This window comes from Choloepus didactylus, chromosome 10 (assembly GCF_015220235.1).
Source record: "Choloepus didactylus isolate mChoDid1 chromosome 10, mChoDid1.pri, whole genome shotgun sequence".
NCBI classification, from domain to species: Eukaryota; Metazoa; Chordata; class Mammalia; order Pilosa; family Megalonychidae; genus Choloepus; species Choloepus didactylus.
This window is the reverse complement of record NC_051316.1, coordinates 82500883-82515602: the sequence shown is the minus strand read 5'-3', so window position 1 is coordinate 82515602 and position 14720 is coordinate 82500883. Positions and strand designations below refer to the sequence as shown.

At 38.9% G+C, this 14720-nt stretch overlaps 1 protein-coding gene and 1 pseudogene across 4 annotated transcripts in view; one reads left to right on the top strand and one right to left on the bottom strand.

The window, feature by feature from the left end:
- Positions 1-14720, bottom strand: part of NFX1 (nuclear transcription factor, X-box binding 1) — a 102415-nt gene that overhangs the window by 82936 nt on the left and 4759 nt on the right. For 3 of the 4 annotated variants that reach the window (XM_037796845.1, XM_037796846.1, XM_037796848.1), the window contains exons 3-4: positions 2209-2367; positions 1379-1456 (exon numbers count right to left, since the gene is read on the bottom strand). In XM_037796845.1, coding sequence (XP_037652773.1) covers positions 1379-1456; positions 2209-2367 — 237 coding nt within the window. Of the gene's footprint in view, positions 1-1378; positions 1457-2208; positions 2368-14720 lie in introns of those variants that run through there. The other variant, XM_037796849.1, reaches the window with a different exon arrangement.
- LOC119504589 lies at positions 2564-3383 on the top strand (annotated as a pseudogene).

Here is a 14720-nt window from a genome sequence, read left to right as displayed (position 1 = left end):
TAACAAGATTTTAAATTTCATTCTGGTGCTTTACATTTAGAAATTCCTTAACATAAGGTAATTAGCTTTGGCATTGGTCCTATCTGCCCAATTTTCCACTGATCTCCTGCTTCCAGTTTCATGCTGCCTTTCCAGTAGGACATTCAGGAGTTTTCATTTCTTCAACTAATATTAATTTAGTATCTATTAAGATTCATATTTTGGCAACAAAACATAAAAGACCAGTAGATTCCAAATAAGAGTGGCCAAAGTGGGAGAGGGGATAACCAAGGGAAGCTTCCTAGAAGAGGACGCTTGGGGTCAGATTTTCAGTGTTATAGGGGATGAGGATTTAAATAAAAGAATGGGAAGAGTATTTTATATAGAAGATGAGTTCACCAAGGAATTGAGTCTAGAAGATAAAGAGTTGATGGTTAATGACCAATTTTTGGTGAAAGCTCCTAGTTAAAGGATGGTAAAGGAGAAACAGAAACATATTCATCAGAAAAATAAGGGTATACAGAAAAGAAAAGGAAGAGCTAGTCATTTCAAGAAAGTAACAGTCAACACTATCAAGGGCAAATGCTGCCCCAAAACTTAAGAACCTATAAATCAGCCCTGAACTTGGTCAGGAAGGGGTCAGTGATGACTTCAGAATACAGTATCAGTGAGGCAATGAGGACAGAAGCAAAAATGCAATGGTTCAAATAGGGAGGCAAATGGTTAAGAAGCAAAATCTGGAAAATCAACCACCAGATAGAGAAGATTAGCTATTAAAAGATAGGAGGGGAAAAAAAGAAAAAAGAAAAAAAAAAAGATAGCAGGAAATAGACTAGTAGCAGCAATGAGCATCTGGATCACAGAAAGTTTTCTTCCTGACACACAGGGGAGCTGAACTATTCAAAACCAAGAAGAAATATTCTATAAAGAGGGAAGGCACAAGGATAGTGTTTATAATACTATTTTGAAGAGAATCTCTCTCTTTATCATAAAGACCAAAAACTGGTTTCTTGGAGTCAAATACTCATTACACATGCTGTTCAAATCTGGAATATCAAAGCTGCTACAGCTAGGGGTGAGAGGGAGCCCCTGGACATGCCTGTTCTGCCATCTGGTCAGGTCTGGTCTAAAGCTAAGACCAAGGAGCCCAGCACCAGAGCTCAGAAGCAGTATGAGCCTGGTGTGTGTGATGAAATGGTCCGTCTCCAAAACAGCCCAGCAAGAGCACGAAGGCCAGCGGATCTATCTGTGTGATGGACCACAAGAGTATGATGTCTTGTAGCTATGAAATCTTATTAGTAATTTTTAAAACGTGCCCAGCAGACAATCTCTCCAGGATTGGGAACTGAGGTATAACAAATGAAGTGAAAGAGACTCCAGTGTATGTAAACAAACTCACCACAGAAACAAGTGTAGGTATTAGGAACATGTGCAGAAACATTCTGACAGGCAGGGCACCTCCAACCACTCTGGCCATCTGTCAAGAAAAATAGGAGTAAACCAAATTAATTTTCTTTCAAAAGCACATGTACTTTAAAAAATTTTTTACTCCATTAAGAAGCCATAAAATTAACACAGTGGTAGTAATTTCAATATTAAGTATAGCAGACATGTAATAAAAGCTCACAATACGGAATGCTTTGCTTAAATACTATATTTGGGCTTATATTTATAAGAACTTTTAGATATAGTGAATCAAGTGGCTATTGGTTTTGTTCTACTATTTCCAGTATTTTGAATCTTGGCTTGAAGAGACAGGATAAAATACTTGAGTACATGTAGGAAAACCCAGATGTCTTGAATTAGAGAACCACAATTCAGAAAACATATTAATAATACTAGTATACTTCGGGAAAAGCCCCCAAAACACTATGAAGATTGTGAAAGGCAAAAGATATATATATATCTTAAGTGCAAATTAAACCTGAATGGTTCTTTCTGGGTCTGCTTTCTATAAATTTTCTAAAGCAATTTTCTACCATTGCAACTTGCATACAAGCTACCACTGATTTTATTGTACCCTAAATATATTTTAACACTGTCATGTTTAGCTGGTTTATTTAAGATCTATAGCTTAATACTGGCTACCTGAAACTTGTGATCAAGGTAATAAACTCTCCTTGTAGATAAAATATTTAAGAATAGTTAAATAATATTTTTAAAGCTATGTTTAAAATCTAAACATCAAATGAGTAAAAATAATACCTAAGAAGAGAGAAAAAGACTGACCTGCTTGAGATGCTGGAGACCTTGCCCATTTTTTTATGCAGTTCAAATGAAACACATGATAACAGCTCTGACAACTCCACACTGGGGCCGTGACACGAACCAGTTCACAGCACACCATACACTCATATTTTTCTGTTGTTAGCTGTTCAATTAGAGAACCTGTTTAAAAAAAAAAAAAGATAACTCAGAAATACAGGAATCCTTCATCACTTTAGTTAGGATCAGCAAGGCATTTGAGAGAAGAGTTCAAATACAGAAGTTTTAATGTTCAAATACAGAGGTTTTATTGATGCCTGATTCTGAGTAAGGTGGATATTCAGAATCTGAGGTCAAGAAGGAGCAGGAGGAAGGCAGTCAGCTGTCTCAGCATGAAGCTGAACATCTCCTTCCCAGCCACTGGCTGCCAGAAGCTCACTGAAGTGGACAATGAACGCAAACTTTGTATATTTTATGAGAAGCGAATGGCCACAGAAGTTGCTGCTGACGTACTGGGCGAAGAGTGGAAGGGTTACGTTGTCCAAATCAGTGGTGGAAATGACAAACAAGGTTTCCCCATGAAACAGGGTGTCTTGACCCACGGCCGTGTCCGCCTCCTACTGAGCAAGGGGTATTCCTGTTATGGACCAAGGAGAACTGGAGAAAGAAAGTGCAAATCTGTTCAGGGTTGCATTGTGGATGCCAATCTGAGTGTTCTCAACCCGGTTACTGTAAAAAAAGGAGAGAAGGATATTCCTGGATTGACCGATACAACTGTGCCTTGTTGCCTGGGGCCCAAAAGAGCTAGCAGAATCCGCAAACTTTTGAATCTCTCTAAATAAGATGATATCCGCCAGTATGTTGTGAGAAAGCCCCTGAAAGAAGATAAGAAACCCAGGACCAAAGCGCCCAAGATTCAGCGTCTTGTTACTCCACGTGTTCTGCAGCATAAACGTCAGCATATTGCATTGAAGAAACAGCGTACTAAGAAAAATAAGGAAGAGGCAGCAGAATATGCTAAACTTTTGGCCAAGAAAATGAAGGAGGCCAAAGAAAAATGCCAGGAACAGACTGCCAAGAGACAGAGGCTGTCCTCACTGAGAGCTTCTACCTCTAAGTCTGAGTCCAGTCAAAAATAAGATTTTCTAAAAGTAACAAATAAATAAGATCAGACATTAAAAAAAAAAAAAAAAAAAAAAGGAGCAGGAGAATGCTGAGGTAGAGGTCTTAGGAAACAGACATTCAGGTGCAGATTCCCACAACTGATGAAACGTTCCCAAGACAATGTCCAGGAACCTACCAGAGTAGGCAAGTGCCCTCTGTAACACAGTGTGCCAGTTTGAATGTATTGTGTCCCCTGAATGCCATTATCTTTGTGGTCTTGTGGGACAGACCTTTTGGTGCTGGTTAGATTTGCTTGGAATGTGCCCCACCCAGCTGTGGGTGGTGACTTTGGTGGGATACTCCCATGGAGGTGTGATCCCACCCATTCAGGGTGGGCCTTGATCAGTGGAGCCATATAAAACATGCTGACTCAAAGAGACTGAACGCAATGCAGCTGTGAGTGACGTTTTGAAGAAGAGCAAGCTTGCTAGAGAGGAATGTCCAGGGAGAAAGCCATTTTGAAACCAGAACTTTGGAGCAGACGCCAGCCATGTGCCTTCCCAGCTAACAGAGGTTTTCCGGACGCCATTGGCCATCCTCTGGTGAAGGTACCCGAGTACTGATGTGTTATCTTGGACACTTTATGGCCTTAAGACTGTAACTGTATAGCCAAATAAACCCCCTTTTTATAAAAGCCAGTCCATCTCTGGTGTTTTGCATTCCGCAGCATTAGCAAACTAGGACACACAGCTTGAGCATCTATGGGGAACTGCACTGTGGGGCCTTGCATTGCCTTCTCTTAATCCGGGAGACTGTGAATCTACCAGATCCATGGATTCAGGATAGGGAGAGGCCTCTGAAGCTGTAGTGGGCATTGGAGAGAAGCCTAAGTTTGGACAGCTTCCAGCAACCCACAGTAGTGAGATGGTTCTAGCAATTGCCCAGGAAGTCTGTCACCATTCAGTCAACAAACACAGGCTTGGTACATCCCACAAGCCCCATGGCTAGGTTTGTCAAACAGAAGTAGAAACAGTCCCTGGCTTCAGGAGCTCACCATCCAATGATAGAAACCAGTGTATAGCATCATAAGAATCCTCACAGATTTATTCAAGAATACTTTTACCCATTTTCAATATTTTTTCTCAAACACCATCTCAGTAGTCTTTCTAGATCCCAGGTATACCCAGGTGCTCTCAGAGCTGAGTACATTTCTTTTTTTCAGTGCATACTTTTTAAGTACTTACTTCACGATATTATTGTTAGTTTTCAGATCCAAATAGGTTATAAGAATAAAATAACTAACTTTAAATGCAATATGCAAACACTATGCTAGACACTTTACATGTCTTATTTAATCCTATAAACAAGGTAGGAACATAGGTAACATTTCACAGTTGAAAAAAATGAGGCTCAAAGTGGTTAAATTGCTTACTCAAGATCACATAACTAGAAATTAGAAAAGCCAAAATTCAAACTCATGGCTAGCTGACTAAAAGCTCACATTTAATAATTCCATAATATTGGTTCTCGTAAGACTACTTTCTGATTGCCCAATGTGGTGGCAAAAGAAATACAGAACAGCCTGACACTGTAAGCTCTGTGAGGTGGCGACAGGGCCTTGTCTGTAGTATTTTCAGTGTCTAGCATATACTCAGTGCTCCATAAATGTGTTGAATGGATGCAGGAATAAATGAATGACATCTAATCTTTTCTGTAACTTCTCTCCCTTGAAAGTTGCAGCCTTCAGCAAGTTTTAGGAACAGCTCTCTCTCTCTAGGAAAAGTTTGGGATAAAGATACTTTTTTTGGCTGATTAAAGGGAAATATACCTGCTTTAGATAACAGATGAAGACATAATAAAACTGAATTCTATCATAAAAACTGAGGAACCAGATTTAGATTCTTAAAAGTCAGGATACTCTTACCTGGCATGGTTTAACATCTTTGAACAACAAAGTTAATTATATTTTATATATTTAAATAATTAAAATATATATAGTTTATATATTTAAATAATTATATTTTCTTCACTTTTTTTAGATTATAGATCTTTCTTCAACAAAGGAATGAATTAAAGATTTTTTTAAAAAAGACATTTTTAAATTTAAATATATTACACATTCAAAAGCAAATTGAAGGAAAAATACTTTGTTATTTAGGAAGGGACATGTTTGCAGTAGAAGTGATAAAACACAGACACCTAGGTGAGCATGCTTTATGTGGAAGATTTTAGTGCGGTGGGTTAGGTAAGGGAGTTCATCAGAGAATAAGTTTGAGGCATCCATATATAAGAAGCTGACTGGGTCAGAGGAATAATCTATGAGATTTATACTTGGGGTGGATTTTATAGAAAAAAGCCTACTGACTGCTCCAGAATGGACTGAGTTAGAAGTAAAGGGCACACAAAAGTAAGCGAAGCATAGAACATACTTGAGAATACAACTGACTATTATTTTGATTTATACCCTGAAGATTCTTTTTCTCTTAAACAGTTTATGGCTTGTTAATAAATATGTGTTGTTTTTATAAGTATTATTTCTAAATGCAGTCTCAGTGAAATTTGACCACTAGTATGTGCATACACATAGCGAAGTGGTGATGGGTGATAGGATTACCACTAAACCCTTTCCAGAGGCTTTCTCTCTCACATACCACGTGTGATATGTCGACAAATCTTGCTGGCTCTACTTTCAAAATATATCCAGGATCCAACCTCTACTGCTACCTCTGGTCCAAGCCACTACACCTGGATTATAACAATGGCCTCCAACTAATCTTCCTGTTTCTGTCCTTGCCCTACTTCACCTATTTTCACCACAGCAGAGGGAGCCTATTAATATGCAAATTAGATCTGTCATTCTGCTTTGAACTTGCCAACATAATTGCCAGTAAAAGCAAAAATCTTTACAATGGCCTCCATCACCTCCCAGTCTTCACCTGCTACTCCTTTCTCCCTAAACTACTCCAAGGCCACACTAGCCTCCTTACTATTTCTCAAACAGACAGGTAGATTCCTGGCTGAGCCCTTTATCCTGCTGTTCCTTTGCCTAGAATACTCCTCCCTAGACATCTGCATGGCTCACTCCCTCACCTCCTTCAAGTATTAACTCAGTATGTGACCTCCTCATTAAGGCAATCCCTGACCACACTTTTTACCCTCTCCTACGCTGTATTTTTCTCCACAACACTTAAAATGATGTAATATATACTACACATTTCACTTATTTTCATCTTGTTTATCATCTAATTCTATACATAGAATATATACTCCTTGAGGGCAGGGATTTTTTGCCTAAAGCAGTGCCTGGGACAAGGTGGGTACCCAATAATATCTGTTTCATGAATGAATGGATGAAAGAAAATAATAATAATAATAAAAAATACAACAAAAGGCTCCAAGAAGGTCCTAGAAAGAGAAATAATATTATTATTCTTTCAATGACAATCCTAACCTTCCCTCAGGTTTAGCAAAATATTCCTAACATACATGAAATACGGTATTGTCCTGGAATAACTACTATCATGTTTCAGGTTCCGGGCTCTTGCCTATGCTGGGTAGCAGCCCTGCCCTGATCACTAGCTCTTCTTCAATCCTAGGCCTCCCTATTATTTTTCAGCCATGCCCATCAGTTTACTCTAGACTGCTACTTGGACAGCATGTCAGTAAAGAAGGGGATGGCTCATTGAATAATCAGAACAAAGAGACCTGACTTATGTGTTAACTGACTATAAAGTCTTCAGATACACCATTAAACAACTGTTTAAAAAAACTAAAACATTCCTGATTTGAAAAACTCAATAGTAAAAAGCATTTTCGAGAAAATCAGGGAAATGTGATTGTGGACTAACTCATAGATGATATCAAGGAATTTTTACTAACGTTGTTAGATGTGATAATGGCACTGTGAATATGTAAGAAAATGTCCATAATTTTTGGAGATGGACACTGAAAGCATATGGAGTAAAACAACCTGATATCTGAAATTTATTTAAAAATATTTCAGCAAAGAAAAAAAAACAGACAAATAGGACCTTATACAAATATTAATCCATATCTGTATTATGGCATATTATAGTTTTATTTAAAATAAGATGTATAAAGATTTATTAATGAATGGGAAAATAATAAATTATAATAAGCTCGAAAAAAAGATTTTAAAAATTATATGGTTTCACTAGCCCCCATCAAGATAGCGGAGTGGGACACTTCAGAGCTCCTGTCTCCCCATGGAAGCTTTGAACAACCAGCAAGAACTGGCAAAAAACATTTCTCAAAGCTCTAGAAAATAGTTAAAGGACTGTAGTAACAGGGCAAATGCCAAAACAAGAAAAAGTCTACTTTTAAGAGCAAATTTCCTGGTGCCCTGGCTGGCCCCTCCCCATCCCTCACTGGTTGGGTACAGCCAGCCCCCTTCCCAGTGTAGATCCATGGTCCCAGTTCCAGAGGGAGTAGAATAACCCTTGTGTATATACTGGGATCATGTATGTTTAGTCCAATCTGTCTGGTAGGAGCCTGAGGGACATGCCATCCCAGAACTTACCCTGCATGTAGAAGGCAGCTCACAGAGCTCTCCTACAGAATTCTGAGGGACAGGAGTCAAGTCATACTGTCTGGAGTAAGGGGATCCCTGGCTGTTAAGCCACACAGTACAATGCCCTGGACCATGAGGAAACTGTTTTCCAGAGAAGGAGGGCCATTTGGAACCCTGTAAAGGGAGTAATTCCTAGGGTCACATGCCCAAGGCAAGACACATGAGCAGAAAGGAACAGGAGTCCCCTACACTTTGGCCTGGAGCTACTCTCTAAACTCTTTGTATGGATAAACCCTGAAGGAGAGAACTTGTATAGGTCAACCCACAAAGATTGGGAAAGGTGCTGTCTTTCTCATCCTTCTTCATTTTTTTAGTTATCTCCTGCAATTCAACGAAAGCTGTCATAACATGAGCTAGATATAAGCTTAAGGAACAGACACCACAGTCTAAATTTCAGTGATAACACACTAAAGTATGAAAATGTCCAGGTTTCAACAAAAGATTACAAAACAGAAAAAAAACCAACAAACCAGGAAGTGATGCCTCAGGCAAAGGAGAATATTAAAGCATTAGAAACCATTAAAGGGGAGGATCAGACCTGAGATACACCAAAGATTTTTTTTAAATGGTCCTAAATATGAGCAAAGAGCTAAAGGAAAACATAGATAAAGACTAAGGAAATCAGGAAAACAAGAGATGTACCCAAAGAGAACATCAGTAGAGAGGTAGAAATTATGAACGGGAACCAAACAGAGCTGAAGACCACAGTAACAGAAAGTAAAAATTCCCTAGAGAGGTTCAATAGCAGTTTGGAGATGGCAGAAGGAAAAAAAAAGAGAAATTGCAGATAAGACAATTGAAATTATCCAGTCTGAGGAGCAAAAAGACGAATGAAAAAACGTGAACAGAGCCTGGGGAACTTGTAAGACACTATCAAGCATACAAATATATGCATTGTGGGTGTTCTAGAAGGATAAGAAAGGGAGAAAGGGGCAGAGAGAATATTCAAAGAAATAATGGCTGAAAATTTCCCAAATTTAACAAAAGACATGACATGCACATCCAAGACACTCAATGAACTCCAAACAGGATAAAGCCAAACAGACCTATGCTGTGGCATATTATAATCAAACTGTTGAATGCCAAAGATAAAGAGGAAATTCTGAAAGCCAAAAGAGAGAAACAATGTGTCATGTACAAGGGAAACTCAATAAGATTAAGTGCCAGTTTCTCATCAGAAACCATGTAGGCAAAAAGGCATAGAGGACATATTTAAAGTGCTGAAAGCAATAAATTGCCAACCAAGAACTCTATAATCTGGCAAAACTGTCTTTCAAAAAGGAGGAGAGATTAAGACACTCCAAATAAACAAAAGCTGAAGGAGTTCATTGCCACTAGACCAGCTCTACAAGAGATGCTAAAGAGAGTTCTGCAGAAAGGAAAGCACAACAGATAATAGATCGAAGTCACATGATGAAATAAAGATCTCCCTTCAGTAAAGGTAATGAGAAGGGTAAAAATAAATGCCAGTATTACTATATTTTTGGTTTGTAATTCCACTTATTATTTCCTATGGGAGCTAAAAGGCAAATGCATAAAACGCATTTGGGACACATATAAATATGCAATTTGTGACAAGAACTACATAAAGATGGGGGATGGAAGGAACACAGTTTGTGTATACTATTGAAGTTTAGTTGGTATCAAAGCATATGAGATCGTTACAGACTTAGGACGTTAAATTTAAGCCCCATGGTAACTACAAAGAAAATACTGGAGAATATGCCAGCACATAGAGACAGAAATTAGAGTACAGGTTGCTAGGGGCAGGGGCAGGGGGAATGGAAGTTAATGCAAAATGGGTATAGGGTTTCTGTTTGGGGAGATGGAAAAGTTTTAGTAATGGAAGGGGGGGACTGTACCACAACACAGTGTTGTGATTAATCTCACTGAATAGTATGCTTAGGAGTGCTTGAGATAGGAAATATATGTTCCCACAATTAAAAAAGAAAAAAGATAGAGCAACTAAAAAGATGATGAGAATATATGATCCTGGACAGGATCTAACAAGGGAGGAGAGAAGGTCAAAAAGGACATAATTGGAACACATAAAGACTGTATTGTTACAACTATGTAAAAATGAGAGTTGAAAAATTATATAAGAAGACAGAACAAAAGATTAAAACTGATTTTATTTGGGTGATGGGACTAAAGGTGAAGCTACCTACAAAAGTAACTTTATTAAATTACCTTACGAAAAGTAAATAGTTATTTTAAAAAAAACAATATATGCATGGTCAACATGTTCAAGACAGTCTTGCTAAGTCTGAAGTGTACGTCAGAAACCATGTAGACTTATGTAAGTCTAAAACTTGTGGCAGAGCATAGGGGCTGGAGGTAAAGGGTAAGAAGTCAGCACAGCATAGGGGCAGTAGTGAAGGTAACTGATTGAAACCCACCAGTGAAATCCACCAGGTGAGAGGAAGAATGAGCTGAGGATAAAACCCCAGGGAACACCAACATTTAGGAAAGAGGCAGAGGAAGAGAAAAGAAGGACACAGAGCAGGAATAATCAAGAACAGGAGGACCAGAAGTGTGTGGTGTCAAAGAAGTCAAGGAAGTCACATTTCAAGAGATCCCCTCAGTGTCAAACTCAAAGAGAAATCTACAGTGATAAGGACTGAAATACCTCAGTTTACTGGATGCTGCAAACAGGACTCAGTAGCTCTCTAAGTCAAGTGGTGGTGAAGGTCAGAACGCAGAGGCAAGAGGAAACAACTGATGACTGTCAACGAGACTGGAAGGGAAGGAGGGGAAACATTTCTGGGAGGCCAACTATCAGAGGAAATCTTTCTTTTGGAGAGAGTTTCAAGCTGAGAAGTTGGAAGAACAGATGTGGAAAGGTTGATGGAAGAAAATAAAGCAAATCTCAATGAAAGAAAGGGAGAGATGCATACAGATGTCTCTGAGTTTGCAATAAAGGGAGCAAAGATTTGGTGTGGTGGTTTTCTCTTTCTCAGTGAAATAGGAGGCAAGAAGATTGAGAACGAGCAAGATGAATGTTAGGAAGGTTTGAATAAAAGTAGAAAATGTTTGGAATAATCTTAGATGCAAATGTGAGAGACAGCTGACCAAGGTCATGTAAGGAAAAATGGGCAGTACTGAAAGCCAACTGAGGTTGGAGACCACTATTCAAAAATATTTTACTGAGAACCTACCATGTGCCAGGCAGTCTTTTGACACTAGAGATATGCAGTGAACAAAACAAATATCCTCTGCCCTTACAAAGCTTATAATCTATTGGGGTAGACAATAAACAAATAAATAATGAAAATACGTAGCATCATGAGACAGTGATAAGTGCTATGTGGAAAAGTAAAGTAGGAAAAAAGGATAGGGAATGCTGCAAGTGGGGGAAATAATATAGTTTTAAATATGGTGATCAGAAAGTCCTCACTAAGAAAGGGAATGAATCTGCAGCAGCACCAAATCTGTAGGGTTACATGATTTCCTGGAATTCTGATACCTAGATGCTGCAGTGAATTGCAGTACTGACCAGGGATGGGATTCTGCCAAATAGCTTGGCAGAAGGATAATACATCAAATGACCTACCATAAGGCCTGCTAAAGAGGGAATGAGAAAGGCAGAAGGCTGACAAACTGGTAGTGGGTGCAAGGGATTGAGTCAGCATAGGAGGTTATGATCACAAAGTGGAACACTTTATGATTTCAGAGGTGAGGCATCCTCAGGATTATTGCCCTGGTAGCAAGTATGCAGGCATAATGAAGGTGAAGGTCACTGTGGTTGAAAAGATCAAGGAACTTGAGGCTGGAGTAATTCATATGCTCATTAAAGTCACCAAGAATAAGTGCAGGATTTGTGGTAGATCAGTAGTTCTCAAACTTGAGTGTGCATTAGAATTGCCTGGCCCCACTCCCAGAATTTCTGTTTAGGAGGTCTGGGGTGGAGCCCAAGAATGTGCATTTTTAATAAGTTTCCCAGGTTGCTGACGGCCACTGGTCCCTCACTACACTTTAAGAACCACTGGGGGCCGGGAGATTTGAAGGCTGGGAGATGACAAAGATAAGGAAATAAGGAAGGTGAAGTAAGGAAAAGGCATGAACTTCAAAGGAGCAGGGATTTTGGCACAAAGGTGGAAGAAAAATGGTTTAGAAATTTCAGGGGTTGGGAAGGAAACTAAGAAACTAAGGTAAGTAAGAATAAGGGAAAATGAGAGCTGTAAGGAAAGTGGTGAACTGAGAGAAGACCACAGGTCAGTTAAGAACAGGGGCATTTCAGTGGCTGAGAGATTCCAAATGGAGTCGAGAGGTCACTCTGGTGGACATTCTTATGCACTATATAGATAACACCTCTTAGGCTTTAATGTATTGGAATAGCTAGAAGTAAATACCTGACACTACCAAACTCCAACCCAGCAGCCTGGACTCCTGAAGACAATTATATAATAATGTAGATTACAAGGGGTGACAGTGTGATTTTGAGGACCTTGTGGATCACACCCCCTTTATCTAGTGTATGGATGAATGGAGGAATGGGGATAAAAACTAAAGGACAAATGGGGTGGGATGGGGGGATGATTTGGGTGTTTTTTTTTTCACTTTTATTTTTTATTCTTGTTCTGGTTCTTTCTGATGTAAGGAAAATGTTCAGAGATAGATTGTGGTGATGAACGCATAACTATGTTATCATACTGTGGACAGTGGATTGCATATCATGGATGATTGTATGATGTGTGAATGTATTTCAATAAAACTGAATTAAAAAAAAAAAAAAAAAAAAAGAACAGGGGCATGCAGAAACATAAAATATAGGGGATTTTGTTACCAATGAATGAGGTTTCCATACAGTCTGGGAGAGTAAGAGCAGTGCTATGTTTTCTTAGTACAGAACACAAGAAGGCAAAGACCACTCTCAAATAATCATGGGGACTTATATTTGGTGTGAAGCTCTGTTTCTATCCCAGTAAAGTCTTCATCTCCACCACTCCACCAATGACCTTCATATTGCCAAATCCACTAGTCAATATCCAGTCATCATCTTTATGGAACTACCAGTGGCAGTTGGCACAAATGATCCCTCCCTTCTCCTTGAATCCCTTAAAAAAAAAAAAAAAAAAAAAAATTTGGTGTTTAAAACATGGTTCATTTCCTAGCTCAGTTGCTACTCATTCTCCATCTCCTTTGCTGGATCCTCATCTTCATGACCTTGACACATTGGGGTACTGCAAGCCTCAATCCTTAAACTTTTCTTCTCTAACCACATTTATGTTAGGTGACCTCCTCTAACCCATTAAACACCACTTCTATACTGACAATTCCCATATTTAAATCTCTAGTCCAACTCCCTACTTATTTTATATCCAACTCCCTACAAAACATGTTCATTTGGAAGTCTAATAGGCAATTCAAATATAACAATCTTAACCAAATTCTTCTTCCCTGAACAAAGAGTAAAAAACAAAATAAAATAAAAACAAAAGCAAAAACACCTTTTCCAACAAGGATAGAGTAAGAAACTGTCACAAATTGAAGGAGACTAAATATTAAATGACTAAATGATGACTAGATGCCACATGGTATCCTGGATCAGGTTGTAGAACCAAAAAAGGACACTGGTGGAAAAATGGTGAAATCCGAGTCAAGTCCATAGTTTAGTTAATAGTACTATACCAGTGTTTTGGTATCAGTTTTGACAAATGTACTCTGGTTACGTAAGATATTAACATTAGATTAAGCTGGGTGAAGAGTATATGGGAATTTTCTGTACAATCTTAGCAACGTTTCTATAAATCTAAAATTATTCCAAAATGAAAAATTTTTAGAACAAACAGCAGCACCTTTTACCCTCCCAGACTTTACTACTTCAGTAAATTTGGCAATTCCATTCTTCTAAATTGCTCAGGCACAAAACCCTTGACTTCATCCTTGACTCTTCTCTCACATCCAACATCCATTATATTTGCAAATCCTGCCAGTTCTATCTTCAAAATACATCCAAAGTCTAATCAATTCTTGGCTTTTCCACCACTATTACCCTAATCCAAGTCTCCATCATCTCCTACCTGAATTAATGTTATAGCCTCCTAACTCATCCCCTTGCTTCCACCCTTTCTTCCTTAGTCTATTCTCCAAAGAGCAGCCTGAGTGATCATTTTAGAGTTACTAAGATCATGCCATTTCTCTTCCCAAACCCTTCCAGCAGCTTCTCATCTTCTTATTCACATCTAAATCTAAGGGCCTCACATGATCCAGCTCCTCTCCTAGCCCCTCCCGGGTGCTCACATAGTCCCCCTCTAAACTTGCCCCTCCCTCTGTCCGGAATGCTCTTTTCCACACAGCTATCTGGTGCACCTCTGCACTTCCTTCTGGTTTTTGCTCAAAAGTCTCCTCACCAAAGGAAGAGACCAATCAATTTAAATAGCACCCATTATTCTCTGTCCTCTTGACCTACTTTATATTTCTTTCTAGCCCTTATCACTACTTGACATATTACATATTTATTTGTTTAAACGATTTCTGCCTGTCTTCCCTACTAGAATGTAAGTCCCGGTACCTAGAGTAGTGCTTGGCACATAGTATTTACTCAATAAATGTGAAGGAAGTGTTCTCAATAATGTAGAGATGTGAGGCACACAGAGATTTGTATTAGGCAAAATTCTAAGACGGCTTTCAAGATTCCCGCCCCCTGGTCTGCAGCCCTGTATAATCCTCTCCCTTGAGTATGGGTGGTCCTAACCTAATGAAGTGACCTTTTAAAATTGAGTACAGAAGTTAGAGACAGACGTCAGAAAGAACTGAAGCTAGAGCAGATGCTTTCCTGTAGGGCCTAAAGAAGAAAACTACTGTGTTGTGGAGAGGGCCACATAGCAGAGAACTGCAG